At 45.7% G+C, this 25,383-nt stretch overlaps 2 protein-coding genes across 6 annotated transcripts in view; one reads left to right on the top strand and one right to left on the bottom strand.

The window, feature by feature from the left end:
- Positions 1-4,586: 4,586 nt before the first annotated feature.
- On the bottom strand, positions 4,587-7,542 carry C2cd4a (C2 calcium dependent domain containing 4A). Its single transcript, XM_060384835.1, has 2 exons — positions 7,407-7,542; positions 4,587-6,976 (listed from the first exon to the last, which is right to left on the bottom strand). Exon 2 carries the CDS (start codon positions 6,948-6,950, stop codon positions 5,928-5,930), a length of 1,023 nt encoding a protein of 340 aa, XP_060240818.1. The 5' UTR covers positions 6,951-6,976; positions 7,407-7,542; the 3' UTR covers positions 4,587-5,927.
- Positions 7,543-14,282: 6,740 nt separating this feature from the next.
- The window catches only part of Vps13c (vacuolar protein sorting 13 homolog C), a 149,519-nt gene continuing 138,418 nt past the window's right edge, over positions 14,283-25,383 (top strand). For 3 of the 5 annotated variants that reach the window (XM_060384833.1, XM_060384832.1, XM_060384830.1), the window contains exons 1-2: positions 14,285-14,439; positions 25,266-25,309. In XM_060384833.1, coding sequence (XP_060240816.1) covers positions 14,340-14,439; positions 25,266-25,309 — 144 coding nt within the window. In that variant the 5' untranslated portion in view covers positions 14,285-14,339. Of the gene's footprint in view, positions 14,440-25,265; positions 25,310-25,383 lie in introns of all 5 variants that reach the window. The other 2 variants (XM_060384834.1, XM_060384831.1) reach the window with 2 other exon arrangements.

Here is a 25,383-nt window from a genome sequence, read left to right as displayed (position 1 = left end):
CAAGAAGTTGTTAGGAGTACGGGGGTTCGGCATTTTGCAGAGGACCCAGGTTCAGTTCCCAGCACTCAGTCAAGCAGCTCCAGGGAATCTGGTGCCCCCTTCTGACCTCCGTGGGATCTGGTGCCCCCTTCTGACCTCCGTGGGATCTGGTGCCCCCTTCTGACCTCCGTGGGATCTGGTGCCCCCTTCTGACCTCCGTGGGATCTGGTGCCCCCTTCTGACCTCCGTGGGCAACTACATACATATGGTGCACATACAGACATGCGCAGACGCATATATTGAAAACATGGAAAAGTTATAAGAGGGCAAGATGAGAAAAGACGCTCATATTTCTTGCTGGGTTCTTGGAGCCTATTGCAGCATGTGACAAAATGCAGTCCTGGTTCTGTGGTTTAAATGTCTTAGCAGAGTCAAAGAAAACCTTCTGGATAACAAAGTAACTTGCCAGCTTAAATGGATTTTTTTTTTTGAGTAAAAATTTAAAAACCACTGCTTTGTTATTTCCCTTGACAAAGACAATGCCTTCTACTCCCCAAGTACGAGCGTCAGTGTGACTTGAACCTGCGTGGAAGATGACATGAGGACAGTTTTTCTTTTACGTGCACATGGCTCAGCATTTCACAGCGATCCCAGGGCTTAGGTGAGGACAATATATTTGGGCAAAGCCGCTTGAAATACTAGAAAAAAAGTGGCTTCTAGGTAATCTCTATGGCATGAAAGCAAGAGAAGTACAGAAGATTAAAAAGAATATAAAGGTTGTTTGGGCATATGCACCGTGGAGTCCATGGGGTCCCTGCATGGACACTCTACTGAGAACAGCTATGGATGGAGCCAAATGCCAGAGAGCAAATTTACTGAAAACGGGGTTGTTTTTGAGAACTTGACTATGCACGTCTAAAGTGTGAATGATGCGGAGGATAATGCCATTCTGCAATGTCTACACAGCTGTCATCCATTTCACAGTACTACTTTCCCAGGGAGGCTGCTAATACCTTGTCAGTGGATGGCAGTGTTCCCGGGTGAATCCTGGTCTATAAAGAGGATCTTCTGCCCCTAGACTTGTAAAGTCAATATAAAACAAACAGGAAATTAATCTGAAATACCCCACTGTGCTTATAAACTCAGATTTTATATCCTTTTGGCATGATATAGCAAAAACTCATCAGCTCTTAATTTTATTATGGGCCTATGAGCCATGACATCAATTTGAAAGAGGGCCACATACAACTCAAACTGGTTTGGGGGGACATTAATGAGTGTACTAGTTACTTTTCTCCTTGTTACTGAGTGCCTGACCAGAACAGCTGAAGGAGAGAAGGATCGGCTTGGGCTTTTGTCGGCATGGTGCATCTATCATGGTGGGCAATCATGGAGGCAGGACGTTGAAGCAGGAGGCTCACTGTGTCTTCAGTCAGGAAGTAAAGAAAGAAGAATGCTGTGCTAAGTTCGTTCTCTGTTTTCATTTGGACCCAATCCTGGGGAGGTTGCCGGTCACAGTTCAGGTGGGCCTCACCACTTTAATGAACCGAATCTAGACACTCTCTCAGAGACATGCCCACAGCTTGGTCCCGTAGGTGAGTCGAGTCTTTGCCCCTCAAGCTGACAGTCAGTAAAAACTATCATGATGGGTAAATGACACAATAATTTTCTTTCTTTTCCTTTCTTGTTTTTGTTTTATATTTTTTATGGCAAATATATCCTTTGTGAGCTTCTAGCTTCACAACCACTGTTTGGGCTGATCATTCTTGAAGCTCGTATGTGTGTGCATGTGCCATCACATATATGAAGGTGCCCACAGAAGAGGACATTGGCTCCCCAGGAGTTAGAATTCCAGGTGCTGATGAGCTGCTTGGTGTGGGTGCTAGGAATGGACCCGGGTCCTCTGCAAGAGCAGCAAGTGCTCTTAACCACGGAGCCATCTCTCCAGCCCCAGAGCATCGTTACAGAAGGTTTCAGAAATCAACAAGCCACATTCAGCATGCACATGCTACTTTATTCTAATATTTGGCTAACACATGCAACCAACTATAGATTGAAAGACTGTTTTAAATGCTTCTGTGCTAGCATGTGCAGATTTTTTTTTCTTGTCATTATTCCCTACACAAGGCTACTTAACAATGGATATAACCTAGAACCTCTGCTTGGATGTAGCCCGTGGTACTCAGTAACCAATTGGTTTCCCATAGTAAGGGGAACAAGGACTATTTCTGACAGGAACTCAATGGCAGGTTCTTTGACCTCCTCACCCCCCAAGGGAGGAGCAGTCCTATTAGGCTACAGAGGAGGACTTTGCAGCCAGTCCTGAAGATACCTGATAAAACAGGGTCAGATGAAAGGGGAGGAGGTCCTCCCCAATCAGTGGACTTGGAAAGGGGCAGGGAGGAGATGAGGGAGGGAGGGTGGGATTGGGAGGGAATGAGGGAGCAGGATACAGCTGGGATACAGAGTTAATAAAATGTAACTAATAATAATAAAAAATAAATAAATAAAAGAAAAAAAACTACTACTTAACATGGCATTGGTACTGTGCCAGGTATAGGAACCAACCTACAGATGATTTAGATGAGTGTTCCAGAGGATGTGCATAGGCTGTATGCAAATAATGAAGCAATGTATTTTACATAAGAGACTCTGAGCATCTGAAGATTTCAACATCTGTATGGATCCAGAAACTAATCTCTAAGGATACAAAAGACCCATCGCGCTGGAGTTGTGATCTCTCTGTCTCTGTTTCTGTCCCTTTGATACAGGATCTTGCTATGAAGGCCAGGCTTGGCTTGAACTTGCTGGAATCTTCCTGTTCCTTCCCCCTGAGGGCTGAGATTATAAAGTGTACCACCAAGCCCTCCTGTTTGGTTTTTTTTTTTAAAAGATGTTATCATACCTTCTCATTTATATTTAGTTATTTTTATTTGGGGACGTCTACACAATCTAATATTAATAAACAACTTCTAGAACATCTGGTTCTGAGCCAGATGTGGTGACAAATACCCATAATCCCAGACTAGGGAGGTGAAGGTAGGAGAATCAGGAGTTCATAGTCATCTTTGACTACATAGTTGGTTTGAGATGGCCAGACTGGGATGGAGGCACTATTAAAAAAAAAATTGTAAGAAAGAAAGAAAAGAGCTGAGAGTGATGGCGCACGCCTGTAATCCCAGCACTCGAGGAGGCAGAGACAGGCAGATCTCTGTAAGTTCGAGGCCAGCCTGGTCTACAAAGCAAGTACAGGTTGGCCAAGGCTACACAGAGAAACCCTTTATCTAAACACCAAAAACCAAAAAGCAAAACAAAACAAAAACGAAAGAAATGAAAAACAGAACTTCAATTACTTGAAATGGTCTGACAAGGTGAGATACACAAACAAACCCTGGAGCAATCCACTAGAGGGCAGCAGGTACAAAGCAAATTTAACTCTGCTCCCAGAAAAGACTGGCCATATGGCAAATGTTTATCACAAATACGACTTGTTAAGTGTAACTAAAATTAATTCAATGACGTGAAATAAATATATGCAACATATTTCTCTTTTTTGGATTCAGTGGTGTGGGAGTTTAATAGATTAAAAGATAAACGAATTAGTTCTGGTTTTAGCGCTTACGAATTATGTGATTTGAAGCGATCTACCATTTGCCATTTTTATCCACTCTTAAGCATCACAAAGCTCCATAAAATGATCCTTAAAGTTCTTTTCAAACTGGATAATTCCGTGTTTCAGTTATTTACTTTTCATTATATTAGTTTTAGAAATCCTTCTGACTATAGTCTTCATGTCAACTATAACTTTAACTGATGGGGATTCTGATTAAAAGTACTCAACCATGATTTCTTCGAGAATCTAGGACCTTAAAATATATTAACTCACCTTTTTGGTGGAAATTTCCCAATAAAATGATATGCTTACAGTCTAGTGAGGACAGAGACTGCAGCTTACTAGAACAAGCACTGGCTACATCTCAACTATTGGTACAAGGAAAACAGAAAACCCACAGCGGCTAAGCTGTCTTCACTTCCTATTTTCATTTTAGGAGGCTCTAAAAATCACAAAAAGGTTTATACATAGAAAAACAATTGGCCTGAAGGGCAAGGATATAGTAAACAGAGAAAAGGGCAGGAGTCAGACAAGGACCATTGTTACGTCATCACTCACGTGGCCAACAACAGCAGGTGATTTAGACAGTGTTGATATTTTCCACTGGTCGCTGTTGTAAATCGTCACCACAGTATTCCGTTTGAGATGCACCAGAAATGGAAACTCTTTTCTAAATAGCATTCTTCAGGGCACCCATGGTTAATTCCACCAAATTGAGTGGCAACAGAAATCTTTTCTAAGTCCAGTCTGATAATATAGCCACAATTGATACTGTATTGTATATTTTAATGTCTTTTACCCTTGCATAGGATATGTTTTCTACTTACATGCCCAAGAAACAATGGAGTAAGCCAGCTTGGAGAGTGTGAAGGATGGAAGAAAATCATCCTTAAGACAGGAAAGCTTATTAGAAGCCAGAAGTAGAACATTGTTCTGTGCCCTCCAGGCTGCTGGCCTTGGCAGGTTAGCTCTATCTGAGTTAGAGAAATTGGGGTTCTGGATCCTGTGTGTCTGAGGCAGGTCAGCTTTCTCCTTAGTCTCAGACTGATGTCATTAGTGTTCGTCCACACTTCACTATTTCCACCAATCTGGTTTCCCTGATGAAAATGAGGAATATGATTTCAAACTCGGAGCCATTTTCAGACAAGTTGCAAAGTCTCATTACTTTCAGAGGACGAGCATTTTATTTTATTTTATTTCATTTTTCAGGCAGGGCCTCATGTAGCTTATGCTGGCTTTTAATTCCCTATGTAGCCGAGGATGGCCTTGAACTTCTGACCCATGTGCTTTCACCTCCTAGTATTGCGATTACAGATCTGTATTAACAGGACCTAAGGTTTATGCAGTTCTGGGGATGGGGAGCACTGCACCAACTGAATTGTACACCCCAGTTCCCAGACAAGCATTTGAATACTGATGCCCTACATTCAAACCCTGACTTCTCTGTATTTTGTGCCTCAGTATCCTCATCTACAAGGTGGGAATAGTTGTGCCCACTATCTAAGGCTTCTCTCCCAATGAAACAGGTTAGAACACTATCGTGACTGTTACTTAAATATGAAGTATTAAGATGATTACCATTTCCTTAGTGTATTTCCAGAAGAATGGAGCTTAGGATACGACTAGAGTCTCACTTGAAGTCAGTTCTTCCTGGCCTTTTATTACAAATGATTTGCTTACATTGTTTATGTGCATTGGGGTGAGGTCACGCCAGAGGAAAGCGTGCAGGATTTTTTCGTCGCCTTCCATCACGTAGGTCCCACGATCCTCACTGGATTCCAATTACGGGGATGGGGCCTGGCAGCAAGCACCTTTACCCACTCTGCAATCTTAGCAGACCTTGGCCTTTGTTACGGCAACATCTTAATACTTCATAAGTAACCAACGCTATCAGCCTCAAAGGATGCCATGAAATGAATGAACTTGTAAAACGAGGCTGGTCTAACATCGCATGGCATTAACTACTTTCCAGTTGGAATGTGGGATACATCTTAAATACAAATTGCTGTCTATAGTGAGGAACAGCGCTCAACAATACCCCACTGCTCGAGAGAAGTTTCAAGGTATCCGCCCACACCAAAAGAAGTTACAGATGTTACTGTGACAAGCCAGGATCACCTCTGCCAGGACTGGATTGAAACAAAGCCCTGACTAGAAAAACAATACATGTTTATTTTGCACAAACGGCTGTCAGTGTCCAAGAGCCGAGAGGCTGTCAGTGTGCCAGGACCAAGAATTAAGAGCGTCCCAGGGCCAACAGTCTGCAAGTGTTCCAGCGCCAAGCGTGACCGTGCATCTCTAGGCCAAGTTCTTAGGTGAGGCAGGAAAGCCGGGCTCAGAGCAGCAGCAGAGAGCCCAGCAGCAGCTCGCCCTGGCCCAGCGGTCGCCTGCGCTCCAGCCCACGGCCCTTGCTCTCGGCTTTGATGCGCACCACCAGGCGGCGCAGCTGCTCCTCCGAGAGCCCGTCGAAGCAGCAGTCCTGGTCCAGGGCGGCCTTGCGGCTGCGGCGGACTACGCTGGCGCGCTGCTGGCCCGACGGCCGCTGCACCAGGCTGAGGCGACAGCCCACGGCGCGGGGCTCCAGCGCCACGGCCGGGCCCTCGGCGCGCAGCAGGCGGAGGCGGAGGCTCGCGCTGCGCCGACAGTACTCGGCGGCCAGGCGCAGCGTGCACGCCCCGCGGCCCACGGCCACGCTGGCCTCGGCCTGCAGGCGCTCGGGATCCGGGCCGCTGGGGGCCGGGGGCGCGCAGGAGGCGGCGCGCTCGTGCTCGTCACCGCGGGACGCGGGGCGCGCGCCGGCCCGACCTCGAGGGGCCCGCAGCGCGCGGCTCAGCAGCCCGTCGGGGCCGCGCAGGAGGCGGCGTCTGCGGGAAGCGGCAAGGGGCGTCAGGACCCGGGCGGTGTCTGGGTTGTCCGGTGCGGAGCTCGGGGCGTCCGGGACTCGGCGCGAGCTCGCGAGAGTGTGAGCGCGTTGGCGGAGCCCCGGCCGGGGGACGGGGGCGCCTGGGTGGCCGAGGAAGAGCGACTCCTTGCGGCGCGTGTGCGGGCACTCGAGCAGCGCGCAGAAGCCGTAGGCGGTGCGCGCGCGGGGCAGGTGCGGCAGCGAGAGCGCAGCCTGTGAGCGCGGGTCCCAGTCCGTGTGGCCCGCGCCGTCGTGGGTGTCCGCATTCGCTGCCCACGCGTCGCGCAGCGCAGCCCAGGCCGTGCTAGGCTCCAGCCTCGGCGGGATGCAGAACTCTGGGATGCGGTCAGGAGTGAGCACGTTTGCACACGCGGAGGACGAGCGAGCTTTGGCTCGGCGGGCGCGCCCCGGGAGGAACCCATCTCGGTCCCGCAGGAGCCGCTCCAGACACCACATCCGGCCCCCGAGTGCTCTAGGCTGCCCTGCAACACAGAAACGCACGCCTGTCAGAGGCAACCTGGAGGAAAGGAGGAATTTCTGTCTCCCTTCTTCGACTTCGCCCTGTCCTTTCCCTTACAAGACAAAACACACGCCTCACCCCCGTTGCAAGCTGTTTTCAGAGATGCAAAAACAATCGTTTGTTCCCTACCCTGCCTCCGGTTGGCTGACATGTAGATTTGCTGCTTGCTGGCAGCCTTTTCCATCCTCCCTCACTGACGCTGTTTCCTTTGTCTTTCGCCTCTGTCCCTGGTACCAAGAGTCACCTTGCCTTGAGCATTTGTGCATCCGTTTCCTGACACCTAAAGGTCTAGTACACTCCAGTCCTCAGCGAGCACACACACACACCCCCCTCAGAAACGGTGGCTCGAGCTTCAGGCCACTCGGGAGGGAATTGGGTTCCCATTCATATACCTGCTGTTCCGAGTCAGAGGTTTTCGAACCCGACAGACGCTGAGAAATTCAAAGCGCGCGCGGTAGGGTTGATCGCTGCTCCAGGACAGCAGGTCCGGGCTTTTATACCGCTGTCACTATGCTGCCTGGCAACCTGACGCCCAGCCCTCCCAGGTCCTTCTGCCACGTGGAAGCATTTGCTGAGCCGCTCCTGCAGCCAGTTCTTGCGCTGTGGTTGGAGCTGTTCTTCTCCCAAACCCTGAACAGGTTTGTTTCCTCACACACGGAAAACAGGGTTAAGTCTGGACCATGTCGCAGTCCTTGGGAGGACAGATGGACAAAACGAACGTGAGCGCACAGAAGCACTCTGCATGCACCGTTCGAAAGAAGCCAGAAGTCGGGTTTGTCTTCCCAACGGCCTTTCTCATATCCAACCTTCTTGATGCCTGGTGTTGAAAGTTCTTTACTTCCTGCATTCCGTTATGATTTTAGAGGCCCTTTCTCTGCTGATTTTAAATCACTCTGGGCTGTGCGTGTGTTGGGGGGAGGCTTATGGGGTTCCGGAAATGTTTCATGTTTGTCTTGGGTGGGGTTACAGGGGTGTGCTCCTATGTAAAGAAATCATCTAGTGTACACTTAAGGTTACATAATATATGTTGGATATATTATGTATATGTATATAAATTAAACCACAACCTTCCTTTTTAAGCAGGATACTGATTTTTAATTAGGAACATATACTCTATACAGCCATTGGCATCATCCTTTGGAGATACACTGTGCCTCTCTGAGACCCCACTCTTTCTTCTGAAAACTGTTTTTATCTTTTAAGAGAGTTGTTTGTAGCTTGAGTTGAAAGAGATCACGAGATAATTTCAGTTGGTTTGGACATGAGACATTTTCTAAGATGCTGTCTTGCAAATGAATGGCCTCTCCAAGCAGTGTTGAATGAATTCAGTTGAACTTAGGCAAAGAGGGCTTCAGTTTGGGTCATGTCGTGTGCGTTTTGCATCCAGGACATACGAACAATGCGCTAGACGAATTAATCTCTGGAGTTGTCACAGGAACCTTAGCAATTTCGGATTATCCATGTTTCATGAAGAAATGAACAAAACCCTCAGCATTTCAAAGGTTAAATGACTTACCCATTGTCATTAAGGAAATGAAAAGAAAAGCGTGGCCACTAATGAATAGTAAATGAGTTATTAGGGGATTAATATACATTGTTCCGCAACGGGCATGGAACATGAGAAATACTAAAGACAAAGAAGCAGGAATGTCAGTATTGTTGTTTACAGCGAAAGTGGGAACGCTGACGGTAGTTAAGCAAATTGGCCTTGAAATTATGACAGAACAGTATTATCTCACCATGAGCAAGTTGCTGAATGTTTCTGAACCTTGGTGTCCAGTGAAAGACCATGGTAAAACACACCATCGGCTTGCCTTTGGATAAAATAGGTGATGCCAATGAACAGTTTGGCAGAGGACCTGATGTGCATAGTATTAGCTTTTATGGCCATTGTTACTACACTAAACGCGTGTTTAAACCAGAATTTACTGAATGCTTCCTGGGTTTTAACCCCCATGGTAGACACATGAATCCAGGCTGTCCCAGACCCTATCAGCTTAATGTTCAACTCTTAGAAAAGGAAGAAAATGGCGGGGTTGAAATAGTTGAATTTCATGTAGCCAGAGCAGTAGTGAAAGGAAAAGTGTAAAGACATTTTATTTTTAATATGTGTGTGCACATGAGTACATGCACACACACTCATGCATCTGCATGTAGATGCCCCTAGAGGCCAGAGGAGGGTGATGACTTCCCTGGAGGTGAGTTACAGGCGTGAGCTGCCACCCATGAGTGCTGGGAACTGCACTTGGGTCCTTTACAAGGGCATCAAGTGTTTTTAGCCACGGAACCATCTCTATTTAATATTTAGTCTGATAGGGAGGATTGGTGAGTCCCTGGGTCTAGCATGTCTGTGACTAGCTTCTTCATCTTACAGCCTCTATTCCTGGCTCAAATTCTTGAACCAGGGTTCAGTGTGTGAGAGAGCATTTGCTAAGGTGTATCTAAAGGGCATGTACACAAGTATGTTCAAGCTCACTTTTTCCCCCCGAGAAGGACAATGCTGTCAGTTCCATGCAATCCTGGATGTTGGTTAAAGTGACAAGCAAGGACTATGAGAACGCAGTCTGAGGACTTGCGACTCAAGGTCACTAACTTTTTGAACCCCGCTTGTAGATGGAAGTGGTCATATCTATCACATAGACTGCTGTCAGGGTGAAGATAATCTTGTGGATTCTCTGGGCAGACAGCACGTGCTGGCTAGCAGCTGTTGTTACTGTCCTCCTGCAGGTTTGCTTAGCCAGGAATTAGCTGATTCACACTGCAATTCTTGAAAAACACCCCTCTGCTCAGCCAAGCAAAGCCGGCTTGTTTTATTTTTATTAACAGTTCTCCGTCTGTAGCAACACCTTGAAAACATTTCCTGTATAATGTTTCTTGAAAACAACTCAGGAGTGCCCTCGTAGGCCCATCCTCTGTGACCATATATGTCTCATGTTTTACTTAACCCAGAAGCGGGAGCCACCTTGTGCTTGGGAGGTTCGTGTAATCTGGTCCAGTCAGGTGTCCAGAACACACACATCTGCTCAGAAGAAGGCTGGGATCATTCTGAGCTCATACCTGTCGCCACGGGGACATCTAGAGACAGAGCTGTGAAAACAGCATCATTTGTGGCTGGATGTACCCTCAGAGTAAACAGGAACTGAACGTTTAAAAATAGATTTATTGAGGCTGGGATGTGAGAGGCTGGATAACGGGTTAAAGAGGAGGCAAGTGTTCTAGTGTTCTGTGGCACAGTACGGTGAAGATAGTTAGCAATATCACATTGTATAAAACTGAAAATAGCTAGAAAAGATTTTGAATGCATTCACCCTACAGAGAAATGCAGGCTTAAAGTGATGAAGATGTTAATCACCCTCACCAGAAAAATTTCTGATAGATAGGTGAATCCTAAATCACATTATGTCATACCTATTAAAAGGAACCGTTTTTTCTGTGTCAATAAAAAAAGAAATGTAGTAAAAACCAGATTTACAAAGATAGGACACAGGACGTTGGGTGTCTAGAAAGCAAGAGATTATTGGCTGGTGCTGATTCACACATCTCACCCTGGAAAGTATGGCGTACAGGACCCATGGGCTTTATGGTCATCCACTTGTAGAACACTGGGAGAGCCCCTCAATTCTCTCTGGTCTTCAGTGTCTCCTGTCTGTTTAGGTCAGCAGTTCTCAACATGGGGGGCATGAACCTTTTGGGGGTTACACCTCAGTTCTTAACATTAGCAAAATTACAGCGAAGAAGAAGCAACAAAATAATTTATGGTTGGGGGTCACCACAACACGAGGGGCTGTATTCAAGGATCTCAGCGTTAGGAAGGTTGCGAGCCATCGAGTTAGGTGGTTGGGTTAACAGATGTTCTCAGTTTCCTTGCTCTGCAATCTCCTGTCTTCCATCTACACGGGCCCCCCCTCCTCAGTCTGTGTGTGTGTCCGAAGGTATGAACATTCAAAAGTCAAGAGACAACCTAAGGTGCTCTCACCTTCTTCAGTTCTGGTTTAAAAAGCAAGTCAGAGCTGTGATCACTGTGGTGTCCATTTTCTTTGGCTAGCCCATGCTTCCAATTTATTTCCCCCATAGGGCTGTACTTTGGGTGCTGTTTTGTTTTGTTTTTTGGTTTGTTTGTTTCTTGAGACAGGGTTTCTCTGTGTATCCTTGGCTGTTCTGGAACTCAATCTGTAGACCTGCTTCTGTCTCCCAAGTGCTGGGATTAAAGGCTTGCACCACTGTTGCCCGGTGCTGACAGCGGCTTAATTTTTAAAATTATTATTTTATTTTATGTGCAAGTGTCTGCATGCACGTTATGTCTGTGCATCACAGGTGTGCAGCACCCCAGAGGTCAACAGAGATTGTTGGCTTCCTTGTAAGTACAGATGGCTGTGAGCAACGATGTGGGTGCTGGAAGAGCAACCATTTCTCTCAACCACTGGGTCTAGCCTCTGATGGTGGTTTTTTTGTTTGTTTGTTTTTTGTTTTTGTTTTGGGCATTAGTTATGCTTTTTTAAAAACAACGGGATCGGGAAGGGTAGAATGGGATGGAAATGATGATGTATGAGGTTCTTAAATTGTTTCTTTTTCTTTATTTATCTTAGTGATTATAATATAATAACAGCATTTCTCCCTCTCCTTTCATCTCTCCAAACCCTCCTATGTACCCTCTTCATTCTCCTTCAAAGTCATGGCTTCTTTTTCATCAACTGTTATTGCACACATATACATACGTACTTCTATATGATGTATATATTCCTAAGTATAACCTGTTCAGTCCTTATATTGTTATGATGTTATGTGTATGTGTTTTCAGGATTGACTGGCATGATGGTGCGCTCTACCCCAGGAGGGCCAACTCTTCTGCTGTCAGCTTTTCTCAGTTGCCTCTGGCTCTTTGTGTAGTGTTGAAGCCTTATGGGATTTTCCCTATCCAGTTTAGTATCAAAAATTCTCCCCACCCAACCCCCTCTCCCCCCAGGGTTTCTCTGTGTAGCACTGGCTGTCCTAGAACTCACTCTGTAGACCAGGCAGGCCCCGAACTCAGAGATCCACCTGTCTCTGCCTATCCAGTGCTGGGATTAAAGGTGTGTGCCACCACTGTTTGGCTCAGAAATTCTTTAAACAATAAAAGGGAATGTACATTTTTGATTTTGAAAGAAATGTGGAGGATTTGGTTCTTACTGGACATACATAACCAGCCATCAGCACCTCCAAACAGGCTCCAAGTGGAAAATGGTGAATTTTCAAAGCTTTTACTGGTACAGTATGACATATTTGCACTAAAATGTTTGAATTTTCTACTTTAATTTTTTTTTTAAATTTTTGTTAGTAGCCTTTAAAAGAGCTCTAAGAATGGCTGCTAGTCCAGCGGTGATTAAGTTGTATAATTATTGACAGAGGTAAGGGTGGCGGTGTTTGGAGAAGGAAATTAGTAACTCCTCTGTGATTTGGGGGGAGCCATTTAGCATTCCTGAGGTCAAATTCCTACTACATTTTTCTCTATTACGTTTCTATTAAAATTAATTACTTCACAGATTGTGAGTGAGAGAAGAAGCTGACTGACTACTAATGACAGAATGCCTGGGATATGGGTTAAAAAAACCTAGTAAAAGAGAATTAATCTCATGAGAGCATATTTACCCATTATTCTTTCAGAACTGTGAAGTGCTATTGAAATGGAGGGGATGAACACTGGAGGGTCCGGATGGCTCACCCCCTCACTTCCCGTTACTGGTTTGAGCACACCACGCCAGCAGCGGCAACTTACATTGTTTCTTTAAACCTCCCTCAGTGAACAGTCAGTAGGAGCATAGGCAGGGAGAGGGGGGCTTGAGGAGGTGTTTTAGCTACCTTTTCTGTTGCTATGATAAAATACCAACAAGAGCTACTTAAGGGAGGGAGGCCCATTTTGGCTCACAGTTCTAGGTACATCACCGCAGGGACTTGAAGCGCCTCGGCACATGGCATGGGGGAGGGGGAGGCAGGGAAGGGAGAAAAGGGAGGGAGAGAGTCAATCTTGCAACCACCTCTCTTCTTTTCATACAGTTCAGGGTCCGAACCTGGGGAATGGTGCCACCCACAGTGGGCAGGCCTTCCCATCTGTTATCTCCCACTGGCCTGCCCAGGGCCTTATGCCCCAGGTGATTCTGTATCAAGTTGACAGGTGAGATGGTCAGAAAGAGCCTGGGGACAGACTGAAGAGAGTGCTGGGAGTTGTTAGATAAAGGCTGAGGAGCGCATTGTAAATATTAGGTTATTGTTTTTTAGTAGGTGACGAACAGATTCATCTGTGCTCTGGAAAAGCGACCTCTGGTGTCACTTTGAAGAATAAAAAAAAAAAAAAGGCTGGAGGCGGAGGGTGGTGGGGGTAGGGGTGGGACCATCCGTACCAGTGAGCTATTCCCAGGAAGTAGAAGAATTAAGGAGGCACAATGAGTATAGAACAGGCAGATTTTCTGTTCATTGGTTATCCATGAAGGGCTTCAGGTGTAGTCTGACAAAGCAAGGAAAAACAAATAGTGAAGAATTTCTTTAATGCGGCAAGAATATGAAAGATTGAGGTAGGTCAATTAAGCACTGGTTAGCATTTTTTTTCTTTTAAAATTTGCATCTTCCCTATTATTTATTTATTTGAGACAGTGTCTCCTTGTGTAGCTGTGGCTGTTCTGGAATTTATTATGTAGACGATGCTGGCCTTGAACTCACAGAACTCCACCTCTGAGTGCCAGCATGCCCAAGCCTTTATTTTTTTAAATCACATACATTTATTTTGTTATTTAAACTAATTTAGTTGTTTTTGAGACAGGGTCTTACTCTGTAGCCTTGGCTTTCTGTGTGTTTCCATGCATGCAAGGCAAAAATGTAGTGTGAAGGTCAGAACAACTTGAGGGTGTCCGTTCTCGCCTTTCACCTTTGAGTTTCAGGATATGAACTCACATCATTAGGCTTGGCAGCATGCACCTTTAACGCGGGGCCATCTCACCAGTCTATTTTATTACTTAAAAAAAAAATCTGACACAGGTAGCCAAGGATGACCTTGACCTTCTGACCCTCCCATCTCTGACCCTCCAGTGCTTCGGTTAAGAGGAGTGCATTACGACGTCCGGATTAGGAACCGCTCGGGACTCGAACCCACAGCTTCACGCAGCAGCGCCGGAGCCCCGCCGCAGGCCCCATTCTCCGCAGCCGCGGAGGTGGGGTCGGGGGGCACGCCTGCGCACTGGCGGCGCGGCGCACGCGCGGCGCGGGGCGGGCCTTGGCTGTCAGTCTGCGCGCGAGCCGCCGCCCTCCCCGGAGCGCCGCGTCCTGGCTCCTCCCTCCCCCGCCTCCCGGTCCCCGCCATGGTGCTGGAGTCGGTGGTCGCAGACTTGCTGAACCGCTTCCTGGGGGACTACGTGGAGAACCTGAACAAGTCCCAGCTGAAGCTGGGCATCTGGGGCGGTAAGCGCGACGCCACGGCCGGCCGGCGGGCGTGAGAGCGGGGGCTGCGCGTCGGGGAGCCCGGGGACCCTGCCGGACCTGCCCCTGCCGTCGGCGTCCCCTCCCGGGGGCAGCGCGCTGCTCAGAGGTCCTCTCCAGTCCCTCAGCATCGAACAAGGAAAACAAGATGTGGTTATTTACCTCGGCCGCGGGCGTCAGAGCACGGCTCACGCTCCCTGCAGTGCCAGCACGTCTCCCCTTGCAGAGGAGCAGGAAGGACCAGGCTTCCTTCTCCTTTGCTTCCCAGGCCTGGGCAGGTGGGATGGGCAGGGCTGACAGTGAGAAGAAAGGCAAGCCTTTCCCTAAGGACTCTTAACTCAGGGATTCCCGGGGCGGGCCACTTCTTTTGGGCCACTTCCTCGTTAGGCAGAGGGCCGTGCAGTTTTGTTTTGTTTTTTGAGATAGGTATTTAAACTCCTTGAGGTCTGCTTGGGTGCAAGTTCGGGAAGACCTTCCAGGGTTATTATAATGAAGGTTAGGAGTGGAAAAGACTTGTGATAAGACTTGCTTATCTACTTCTGCATTCTTGTAAACTTGGATTTGGGAGTGTAGCTCAGTGTCAGAACGCCTGCTTTAAGCCTCTGCAGCACCTCAGGATACCAGCACAAATCGGGTGTTTGGGGATATGGGAAGCACTTTCATTTATTTACTGAGTTACTATAAGGTTTGGGAATTTTGTCAGCTTTGAGAGGAAATTAAATAACAACAGCCAACTTAAATGGCTGGAACTGCTTTTAATTGTCAGTGATTTAAATATAGGCTTGGTGTGTCTGGTTGGTATTGGCCAATGGGGAAGCTCTGTTTGGTACTTGAAACGTGGTTACATGCTCTGAGTATAAAATACATTGGGTTTTGAAGATGAGCGTTTCTTCCAATGGAGTAAAAAAAAAATTAAAAAAGCGTCTCAATAAAATTAATTTTGGCTACATATTGAAATAGTATTTGAGTAGATTGGGTTAAATGCACTATTAAAATTCAGGACCATCGTTAGCTACAAAGTCTGTTTATGATGACGTTACAAGAAACAGTCATGAAGCTGAAATGCATACGCTGTTCCTATTTGCTCCATTAGCAATTTCGAAGGATTTTTCACATTATGTCTATCACAAGGGCTTCTAAGATTAATGATTAGGGAGCGGCATCCTATTTTTACCGGACGATGCTGTCATTGAATTACACAACTTGTCCTCTGAATTATGTAGGAGCATATTTTATTTTAAAATGAACGTCCTGCTCTTTTTTTTTTTTTGTGGTTCTCCCATAAATCCTGCTAACATAATGCAAATGGAAAAGTTTTCAAAAGGAGTTAAGTGCCTGGATCCTTCCGTCAACAGAGAGAAGTCTAGTGTTTCTTCAGAATTCTTGCAGTAATGCCAGTTATTCTTTGTAAAGCATTTGAAAAAAGGCGCCCAGGCCAATGTGAACTCTGAGCTAGAAAGCTCAGAGTTTCTAGGCCTGCTGGTGTGTTGGACAAGCATTTTACTGTAAGGACCTTTGCTTCTTCATTTCAGCTTTCACAGAGAAGGCATTTGTATGGCTTGAAGAGTTGAAGTCACACCTTACAACCACTACCCAGGTTTTAGTGGCTGCCTTGTCCTGTGCAGGTCTTTTAAAAACAAAATAAAATGTGTGGATGCAGTTGAAGATTCCTTCACTACCAAATCTTAGTCACGTTTACTTTTAAAGTTAAAAGTTGGGCATGTTAGCGTCTGTACTGTGTGGTTCGCTCTGTAAGCAGTTTTGACAGTGAATATAGCCTGAAGATTTCGAGTTTATTCACACAGAATTTAAGTGTTATAGAGCTGTGTCACGCCTCCTGCCTGCCACACTGTCTTTCGGGACATTTAGGGAGGAGACGTTTCTTTGTCTGTTTTCTACTTTTAATTCATTTTGTGGGGCTGGGGACCCAAGTCCAGACCTTGATGATGCCCAGTGACACTCAGTGATAGCTGCCCCCTCAGCTCCACGAGCAGATCCACGAGTTTCTTTGACCAGCTGTCCTGGGAACACTCTGCGATTGTGTTTTGTCAGCTTACAGCTCAGCTCCTGTAAAATTTAGCTAATGGTTTCTGGAAGTCATGTGCTTTGTAGTTATTGCTCAACATACTGTCTTCAATCCGAATCTCCCAAAAATAGAAAGACAAGTCTGAGTTGACTATCATCACTCTGACAATACTGCTGGAGAAGCTGATCTTAACTTTTTTTTTTTTTTGTGGGAGGAGGGGAGGGATAAACAAATGGGATATTAATGAAATTTTTGATATGACATCCACGGTGCTGACAAAGCTGTTCAGGAAAATTTGATAATTATATGTAGTCCTATTTGAAAACTGCATGTATGTTAGCAGATAAAATTTATGTGTTGCTGCTTTTTTTTTTCCCCTTCAAGTTTTGCATGTTCAGAACTTTAGAATAGGAGGAGGATTCTTCCTGTAGAATTTTCACATATTTAATTTTTTTTGTTCTTTGGGGAATATGTTGGTAAATCTTAACTGACATATTAGACTAGCCCAAAGCAATAGTTTTCAGTGTCAGAATGCTGTTTGGCAGTGCCTAAAGTGCTTTTGATTGAGGAGATGTGCTGCTGGCAAGTGTTAAATAGATCCTAGGGATACTGCTAACAACCTCTAGCAGTGTGAGAGACAGACAGTCTGAAACAGAGGGTTGTCCAGCCATGCATTATAGTTGAGGAACTGGTCTAAGGAGAAAATGGAGATTGTCTCCAGCGTATAATGAGACCTACTGAATGAACAGATTTTAGTAAGGAGTAAGAGAAATTCTAGAGAAAGTTTGCTGCTCTTAGGCGATTTCTAACAACAAGAGAAACAGGTATCTTAAATCACTGACATGTATCATGTTGCATGATTTTGCTTTGATGTACCCCGAGAGTTTTGAGAGTCAAAATATAGTGTTACTCTAATTTGAAAAACATTGTGCTGGGCCTATGAGACATTTATACCGTGAAAGCCACAATAAAGAAGAAAACTGTAACATGAAAAGGAAGGAGAAAGTTACTAGAAAGTTGAGACTCAGGTTAATATTCTGGATATTGCTTTTAAATTGAAGAACAAGCGAGGCCAGCAAGACAGCTGGCTCGGTGGAAAGGTGCTTTCTTCCAAGCCTGACTGCCAGAGTCCATTCCTGTGGATACACAGCAGAAGGAGGGAACTGACTCCTTCAAGTTGTCCTCTGACCTCCACATGCAGGCACAATGGCATGTGCCCCCCCCCCCGTATATAAAAACATAAAAATTTTTTAACTGAAGAAGCAAAGGAAATAATAATAATAAATAATAATAAAAGAACTTCAGAGAGACATAAAGGTTTTTAAACTTTGTGGCTGTCTCTTGGAATTTATTTATTCTGTTGTTGGCTTTATTGAGACAGGGTTTCTCTGTGTAGCCCTGACTGGCTGTCCTGGAACTTGCTCTGTAGATCTGGCTGACCTCAAACTAACAGGGATCCTCCTGCCTCTACAGTCTAAGTGCTGGAGTAAGTGGCATCTGCCACCACCTCCTGCCTTGGAATTTATTCTTGGAAGATTGTTTAATGCCAAACAGTTCTTAAGTATCTCTGAAAGTGGGCTAGGCAAAATACATTTAAAAGACCTGCTGCTGTAGAAAGAGGCCCCAGTTCACTAGTTAATAGGGTCTTGGAGAAAAATGTTTTCATTTTTTAGAAGAAGCCTCAGCCTCCTAATCTGTGAGGAGAACACACAGGGCACAGCGTCTGTGATGGAAGTCCAAGGAAAGTCTTTTTGGTTGTTCGTGGTAGACAGTAGGCGGCGTTTTGGATGATGGTGGGTGGTGGTAAAGGTTGGCAGGAGAGCCTGCTGTTGTGTTTTCGGAGGCGCGTTTCCTTTAGCATCGCACATCTGCTCACACGCATGTGGATCTTTTATTCTCCCTGCTCCCAAACACTTAAAAGCAAGGAAACGGTTTGCAATTTATACTTGACAACGCTCGGGTTTTCTGTAGCAGTGCAGGACAGCCTTCAAAAGCTCAGACTTGTGCCTGGTGGGCAGGTGCTGCCAGGTGAGAATGTTTATCTAGACTTTTGATCCCCACAAACTGGTACCAGCAGATAAGTTACACAGCCCTTAGCTGTTTGAGACGTGTCCAGGATTTAATTGTTTTCGGAGTAACGTGTGTCGAAATGTCAGATCTTTTGCAATTTGGGTCAAGTAGCGTTGTTGCATTGTAGAATCTGCCAGTTCGATTTTTCAAAGCTGTTTACTGTGGAGGAGCAGGGGCAGCCTCCATTTAGGACCCCGAGGCTCGCACTTCTAATCCGGTGGACTAAATGGCGTGTAAGACACCAGCGGCGGCTGTGGTGCCAGAAACAGGAACCAGGGTGCAGTGCACACAGAGTTCACGGCCCCAGAGCCAGTCTCTGGGGTGTGGTTTCAGGTCCTGTCCTTCACCCTGGAGGCCCTTCCCTGTCAGCCCACAGTTAGGGGTGGAGCTCCTATTCCAAATTCCAGGGGTTGGAATTGCTGTAGATTCTGGATTTTTTTCTTTTTCAGAATTTGGAATATTTATAAGTCTATAATGTGGATGACGCCCGAGTTAGCATAAAATTCAACATTATTTCGTATAGGTATAGCGCATATAGCCTGCAGTTATTTTCAGCATGCTGCGTTTTGGCAGCAGTGTGCCACGCAAGGTTGAGTGTGTGCGTTTTCTCTCTGTGGCAACACGTCAGCACCCGAAAGTTTTGGGCTTTGGAGCGTTTTAGATTTGTGACACTCAGCTTGTCTTGCTGGCCGAAAGCAGCATGAGGAAGGAGAGTGAGGATGAGGAAACTGGATAGGAAGTTATCTCTGACCAGGCGCAGGTAGGGCTTTTGGCAGGTCACTGATGGGAAGCCATCTGCTTCTCCTCTGCAAATGAGCGAGGTGAGCATGTCTTCTCCGGCTTTAGGCAGCTGTGGTTTGAGCAAGGCTGAGGCATGCCGGCCCAGCGCACAGCTTCCATACTGATGGTGAAGAGCCCAGCCACACCTACTGGGCGGTGACCCAGCGGGTAGCTCTCGGGCAGCGTGAGCACGGCAGAAAACGCAGTTGTTTGATTTGTTTGTACTTTCTTTAGCCTCCTTGTATGAAACGTTGTCGTGTCTAAGTGCTCCTCACTGAGGGAGTAAAGCTGACTGAGGGAGTGTTGTTTTTTTTTTAAAGAATTTTATTTTATTTTATGTAAGCGCTTTGCCTGCAGGTATGTGTGCTCACCATGTTCTTGTGGTGCCCGTGGAGGCCAGAAGAGGGTATCCGGTTTCTTGGAACTGCAGTTAGGAATGGTTGTGAAACACCGTGTGGGTGCCGGGAACTGAACTTGGTCCCCTGGAAGAGCGCAAGTGCTCTTAATCACGGAGCCATCAAGTCCCCAGCCCCAGAAGCAGATCTATTTATTTATTTAAAATTTTAAAACCCTTTCCTTAGTCAACATTTGGTGGAGTGGAGGCAACCTTGGCTTGTCCTGTAGCATATAAAATGAACAACAGAAATTCATTAGGTAGGATACTGTGTCAAAGCAGTGCTTGAAAAGCTAAACTGGATGCACCAGTCCATGTATTTAAGTAGCATCATCATTAATTAGAAATCCACTCCTTTCCTAGAAATAGGGCCCGAGTTGGTGCTTTGAAACCGTTTTCTAGGAAGCCCTGCGGAGTCTCTTGGATTTTAAGCTCTGTGCGGTGTTTGAAAGGAGAAAGTCTTGGTGACATCACAGCTTTCTGTTTTTTTTTTTTTTTTCTGCCAAGACTTCCTGTTTCAACAGGAAACTGGAAAGTAAGAATCAGTTACTTCCTTTCTGCTGCACAGCAAACCTCCAACTGAAACAGTCTGGACTGGTTCAGTTTGGAGTCTGACAGTTCAATTCAGTTGGAAGAAACTGGTACAATATTTTCTTCGGTATTTGTGAAAACATGAGTCATTAAAATAAATTGGTTCTTGTTTCTGCAGACTGCTTAGGGGTTGAGCTCGTCTCCTTGGGAGATGAGCGCCGGTGAACGTTTGTTATGAGTGAGACAAATGCTGGAGACTTACAGATTGGAGAAACCTTGAAGAGTAACATAGCATATGGGTGCTTGCCGCTGTTTTAGGCCGTGTGGCTCGACCAGGGCCTGGAATTTTTCTTTGATGGTCATTTTTGTTGTTGTATCATAGTTTGGTTTAATCTTTATGTTTTATATGAAGAACTGGCCAGGGCCCAAGTCAGGAGACTCTGGCCCTGTTCTCAGCACAGTGGCGTAGGAATTGTGTGACTTGGGGAAACCACCACTTCTGCTTCATGTGATGAGGATGCAGAGCTGGGAGGGAGACGCGTGCTCCTGGAGCAGTTCTGGAACGGAGCTGAGGGACTGCTTTAAGAGAAAAGGTCTAGCTAGCATGGCTGTCTGCAGTACCATCTCCTGTGTCCCCAAGGAACTGTCCCTTCTGGTGCCCCTGATGTAATCCCCTGACTCTACCCTTTCCACTCAGTTTTGGATTTTATATAACCTTTAAAATGTAGAGACCCAGAGCGGTACCAGCCCTGCCACTCAGTGCAGTCTGGTTATTGTGTGGGAAAGGAAGCAGACAGTCGGTGGGATTGAACCTTCTACCTGTTGGACTCCACTGTCTGGAAGAGAGCGTGATGTGCTGAACGTGGTACTGAGCGTCAGAAGGCTGAGGGTTCTACCTGTTGGACTCCACTGTCTGGAAGAGAGCGTGATGTGCTGAACGTGGTACTGAGCGTCAGAAGGCTGAGGGTGGCTCTTCCACGTGTAGGTTGCCATGGTCGCCACAGACCATTCATTTAACCCCCAGTTTCTCAGTCTTGCCGCCTGCCCAGGAGGCTGTGTGGATCCAGTGATGGAACACATCTGAACATATTTTTTTGAAATGTCAATTGATGCCTTCATCATAGTTGCTTTTGCCCTGTAGTTATGTGCAGCCTAAGGCAACTGAGCCAGTGTTTTGAGTACCAGTGATGAGGGACACTGGTAAGGAGTTCATAATTGCACTGGGCATTTTTGTAAACTTAAGTGTTAAGTACTGTAGGGGAGATCCAGCTTCTGTGAAATCACAGAGATTATTTCTGGTTGAAAGTATTTAATATCAACACTATTTTTATTTATTTATTTTTTGAGACAGTCTTATGTAGCTCGGGCCAGCCTCAAACTGCCTATGTGGCTGAGGATGCTCCTGTCTCTGTTGAGCATTGGGATTATAGCTGTGTGCCACCACACCAGATCTATGCTTTCTAAAGATAGAACCAGAATTTCCTGCGTGCTGGGCAAGCACTCTTGTTTATTCATTGATCTACACCCTCAGCCCTTTTTTGTTTCACAGTCATGTAACCCAGTTGCCCTTGCGCTCACAGTGTGGCTCAGGCCAGCTTTAGCTGTCTTGCTCCTCCTACCTCCACCTCTTGAGTGAGTGCTGGGAGAACAGGCATGTGCCACCAAACCCAGAACACTGTGTCTCCTATGTTTACTTTGTAGACGAGTATGTGTATAAGAGCTATTCTTGGACTCAGGCAAGCCTGTTCTATGTTATGAAAGTTCCATTTGATTAAAAAAACAAAACAAATTGAGTGTTACAGGCATGTGCATTGTGTGTGTGCCTGCTACTTGCAGAGACCGGGAGGCTAGAAGAGAACGTTGGATCCCATTTGGGCTGGAATTACAGGTGGCTGTGAGCTGCCTGGTGTGGTTGCTGGGAACTGAACGTGGGCCTTCAGCAAGAGCATAGAGTATTCTTAACCACCGAACCATCTCCCCAGCCCCGCTGCTTTTTATTCATCACATTAACTTGGTTTCTTCTTATTTAACAACTATCTCTTTTTAAAGATGGTGTTAATTGCTAATTTAATGGGCTTGATTTCATTTCTATCTTTAATTCGTGAGCAAAGATCATTTCGTACATTCTGATTCAGGTCTGCTTGTTAATCCACCCTTCAGCCTTTGCTCTCAAGCCTCATGTGTAACTTTCAGCAGTGTGAGCTCGCACGAAATCCCTGAAGCGTCTCAGTGAGCAGCGAGTGGGCCTGTCGCTTCTTAATGAGCAGTCGGTAGGGTCTCCTTCAAAGCTGTACTCCTAGGCGAGCTCCTTACCAGGTCCTTCAGTCCTGTCTGTACTAGAGGCTGTTCACAGAGCTCGGCCCCTCCCTCTCCTGGGTGTCTAAGGAATTGACGCTAAACGCCACCTCATGGTGGGCCTGGCCTTCGTGTTTTCCTTGCTAGCAGAGTGTAGCGTGTCACTCATCCTCCTGACCTTGTTTCTTTCTTTCTTTTTTTTTTATTTTTATTTTTAAGATAAGACACAAATATTTATTCTTTGCTTTTTTTTCCCCTCCGGAAACTTTCTGTGGCCTCAGAGTGTTCTTATCTGTGGGTGTGTTTGGAATTGCTGTTTCTGGAAAGAAAACTCCGTATCTTTTTTTTTTTTTTAAACATATACTTTTTCCAGTACTCAGTTCTGCATGAAATGGTTGATTTTTAGGTGGGATGTTTCAGTCTTACAGATTATTTAAATGAATTTTCTGCATTCTTGGGCCACGGAATGGAAAGGATACACCTGTACTGGCAGAACAGCGTACACCATGTGGGCGGGTTGGCTGGTGCCTCCTCCAGCCAGGGCACTGGCTACTGGCTGAGAGATGAATGCCCTTTCCCCTGTTCCCTGGGCGGCGGATAATCTTCAAGCTGCTGATTTTCTTCCCTCTCTTTACTGGACTAGTGGCCCTTCCTTTAGTGTAAATAGCTACAGAAAGATATCTCTATGGCTACCCTTTGTATCATTTATCCAGGAAGTACGAACTGACCTGGCAAGTTCTTTGTTAATTTTATGTGTCTGAAGGTAAAGGAGAGGTTAGGTATAGAAAGAATTCATATACAAATGTTGAGCCAGATTAACTTAGAATTTACCTCTGTTTTAGTTTTTATCTCCTCATTTCCCCTTATTTTAATTTCTGTCATGATCTTACTTAAGAGTAATACCTGATAATTATAAAAAATGGAAAATGCTGAAAATCCTTAATAAGGAAGCCACCTTTTGTCCCACCAACAGTGACCGTCACTTTCAGTGTTCTGTCAGTTTTTAAAATATTCTTCTTGAAGCTACGCTGGCCACATTGGCAGGGATCGACTCCTGTTACTTCCTTGTACAACCACGGTTCACTGCAGTAGAGACAGCCCCGTTTCTACTAAACATGTGCGCGTTTATATGGATTCACATCCGTGCGTACGCACATAGGAAAATGTCATTTTTAGTGTGGGTGATTCGAGCACTCCTGGTGACAGTTGACCTACTCGTTGAGAGTCTGGGTGGAACAGTAAGGGCTCATGAGCAGGTTTGGGTCTGTGTTGACCTTGAGCTTGTTAGACAGCTTTGAATGTCTGAAAATAGGCGCTCTGCGCACACCCCTGCTCTTGACTCCAACGGGGGCCTTAGCTCTACCTGTGTAAGAATTAGGTAATATAGTTAACACAGAGCTATCTGTGTGCTTCTGTGATTTTGGGAATATGTTCCTTAAGAATGATTTCTGGCCGGGCATGGTGGCGAGTGCCTGTAATCCCAGCACTCTGGGAGGTAGAGGCAGGTGGATTGCTGTAAGCCGAGTCTACAAAGTGAGTCTGGGAGAGTTAAGGCTACACAGAGAAACCCTGTCTTGTGGGGCGAGGGGAGAATGCTTTCTCTGTCGAGAGCTGGCTCAGTGGTTAAGAGAACCTGGGTTCTCTTGCAGAGAACCTGGGTTCAATTCCCAGCATCCACAGGATAGCTCACAGCTGTCCAGTTTCGGGGATTTGGTGCCCACTTATGACATGCATAGACACTGCATGTGGTGCCTAGACATGCATGTAGGCAAACACACATACACACACACACACACACACACACACACACACACCCCACACACGTGCACGCGTGCACACCCGCTCCCCCTTCAAATACTGAATGCATGTCAGTCTTCTAGGATTACCCTATTATTTTTATGTTTGGCGGTGGTGCCCTTCTTTCAATTCTGGCTCCAAAATTAGTCTTTACTGTGCTGGCCCCTGTTTGACACCGAAGTTACTGCCTTTCTTTAGGTAGATACGTATGTATGTGTGTATGATTTTTTTGGGAGAGGGGCTTTCCCTATAGTACAGAGTGGCTTGGAATTCACTGCATAGCCCAAGCTGGCCTCCCAGTGATAGCTGTTCCTCAGACTTAGCCTCCCAAGTGCTGTAGTCACAGGCATGTGCCACCGTACCTGGCTGTTTCGGAATTTAGTTTCTTTCCAGCTGTTCTGTAGAGGCTGCCTGACAGTCGTACTCCTTTCCTTTCTTCTAAGGACACAGTTGTAGTCTTTTCTGCCCACTCCTGGGCTTTCTTACCTGCTTCTCTGCTCTTCTTGTAACCTGTAACAACGTGCTTTAGAAAAATTGAACTATTCCATACACACGTGGAAAAAATACTACTCGTAAAAGTGGCATTGTGGTGTCGTAGCTTATGTTTTTTGCTTGCTTGTTTGTTTGTTTTTGTTTGTTGGTGTTTTGCATATTCGTGTGCATATACAATTTTAAAAAGTTGTATCAGTCTGGATGGTGTGTAGCCTTTGAGAAAACACTAGTCTGTAAAACGTTTTTCCTTTATTGTTTTGTTCTAGAATGTAGCTGTATTCTCTGCCTCCTGCTGGATCTTGAGTTTCCACATTCTTCATTGGTGTTCTTAGCTCTAGCATTGCATCCTTGGTGTTTGATAGATGTGACATGAATGTTGTACTAATGGCTGTATGAATTTTATATTTCTTTTTTTTTAAACAGGTAATGTGGCTTTAGATAATCTGCAGATAAAAGAAAATGCTCTGGTAAGGGTTATTATTTTTTAAATTATGCTCACTAACTCAGTTAATTTGGCAAGCTCTTAGAAACGTTTGGTTAC

This window comes from Meriones unguiculatus, chromosome 6 (genome assembly GCF_030254825.1).
Source record: "Meriones unguiculatus strain TT.TT164.6M chromosome 6, Bangor_MerUng_6.1, whole genome shotgun sequence".
In the NCBI taxonomy this organism is placed as follows: Eukaryota; Metazoa; Chordata; class Mammalia; order Rodentia; family Muridae; genus Meriones; species Meriones unguiculatus.
Note: the sequence above shows the minus strand (reverse complement) of the source record. Positions and strands in the feature narration are given on the sequence as shown.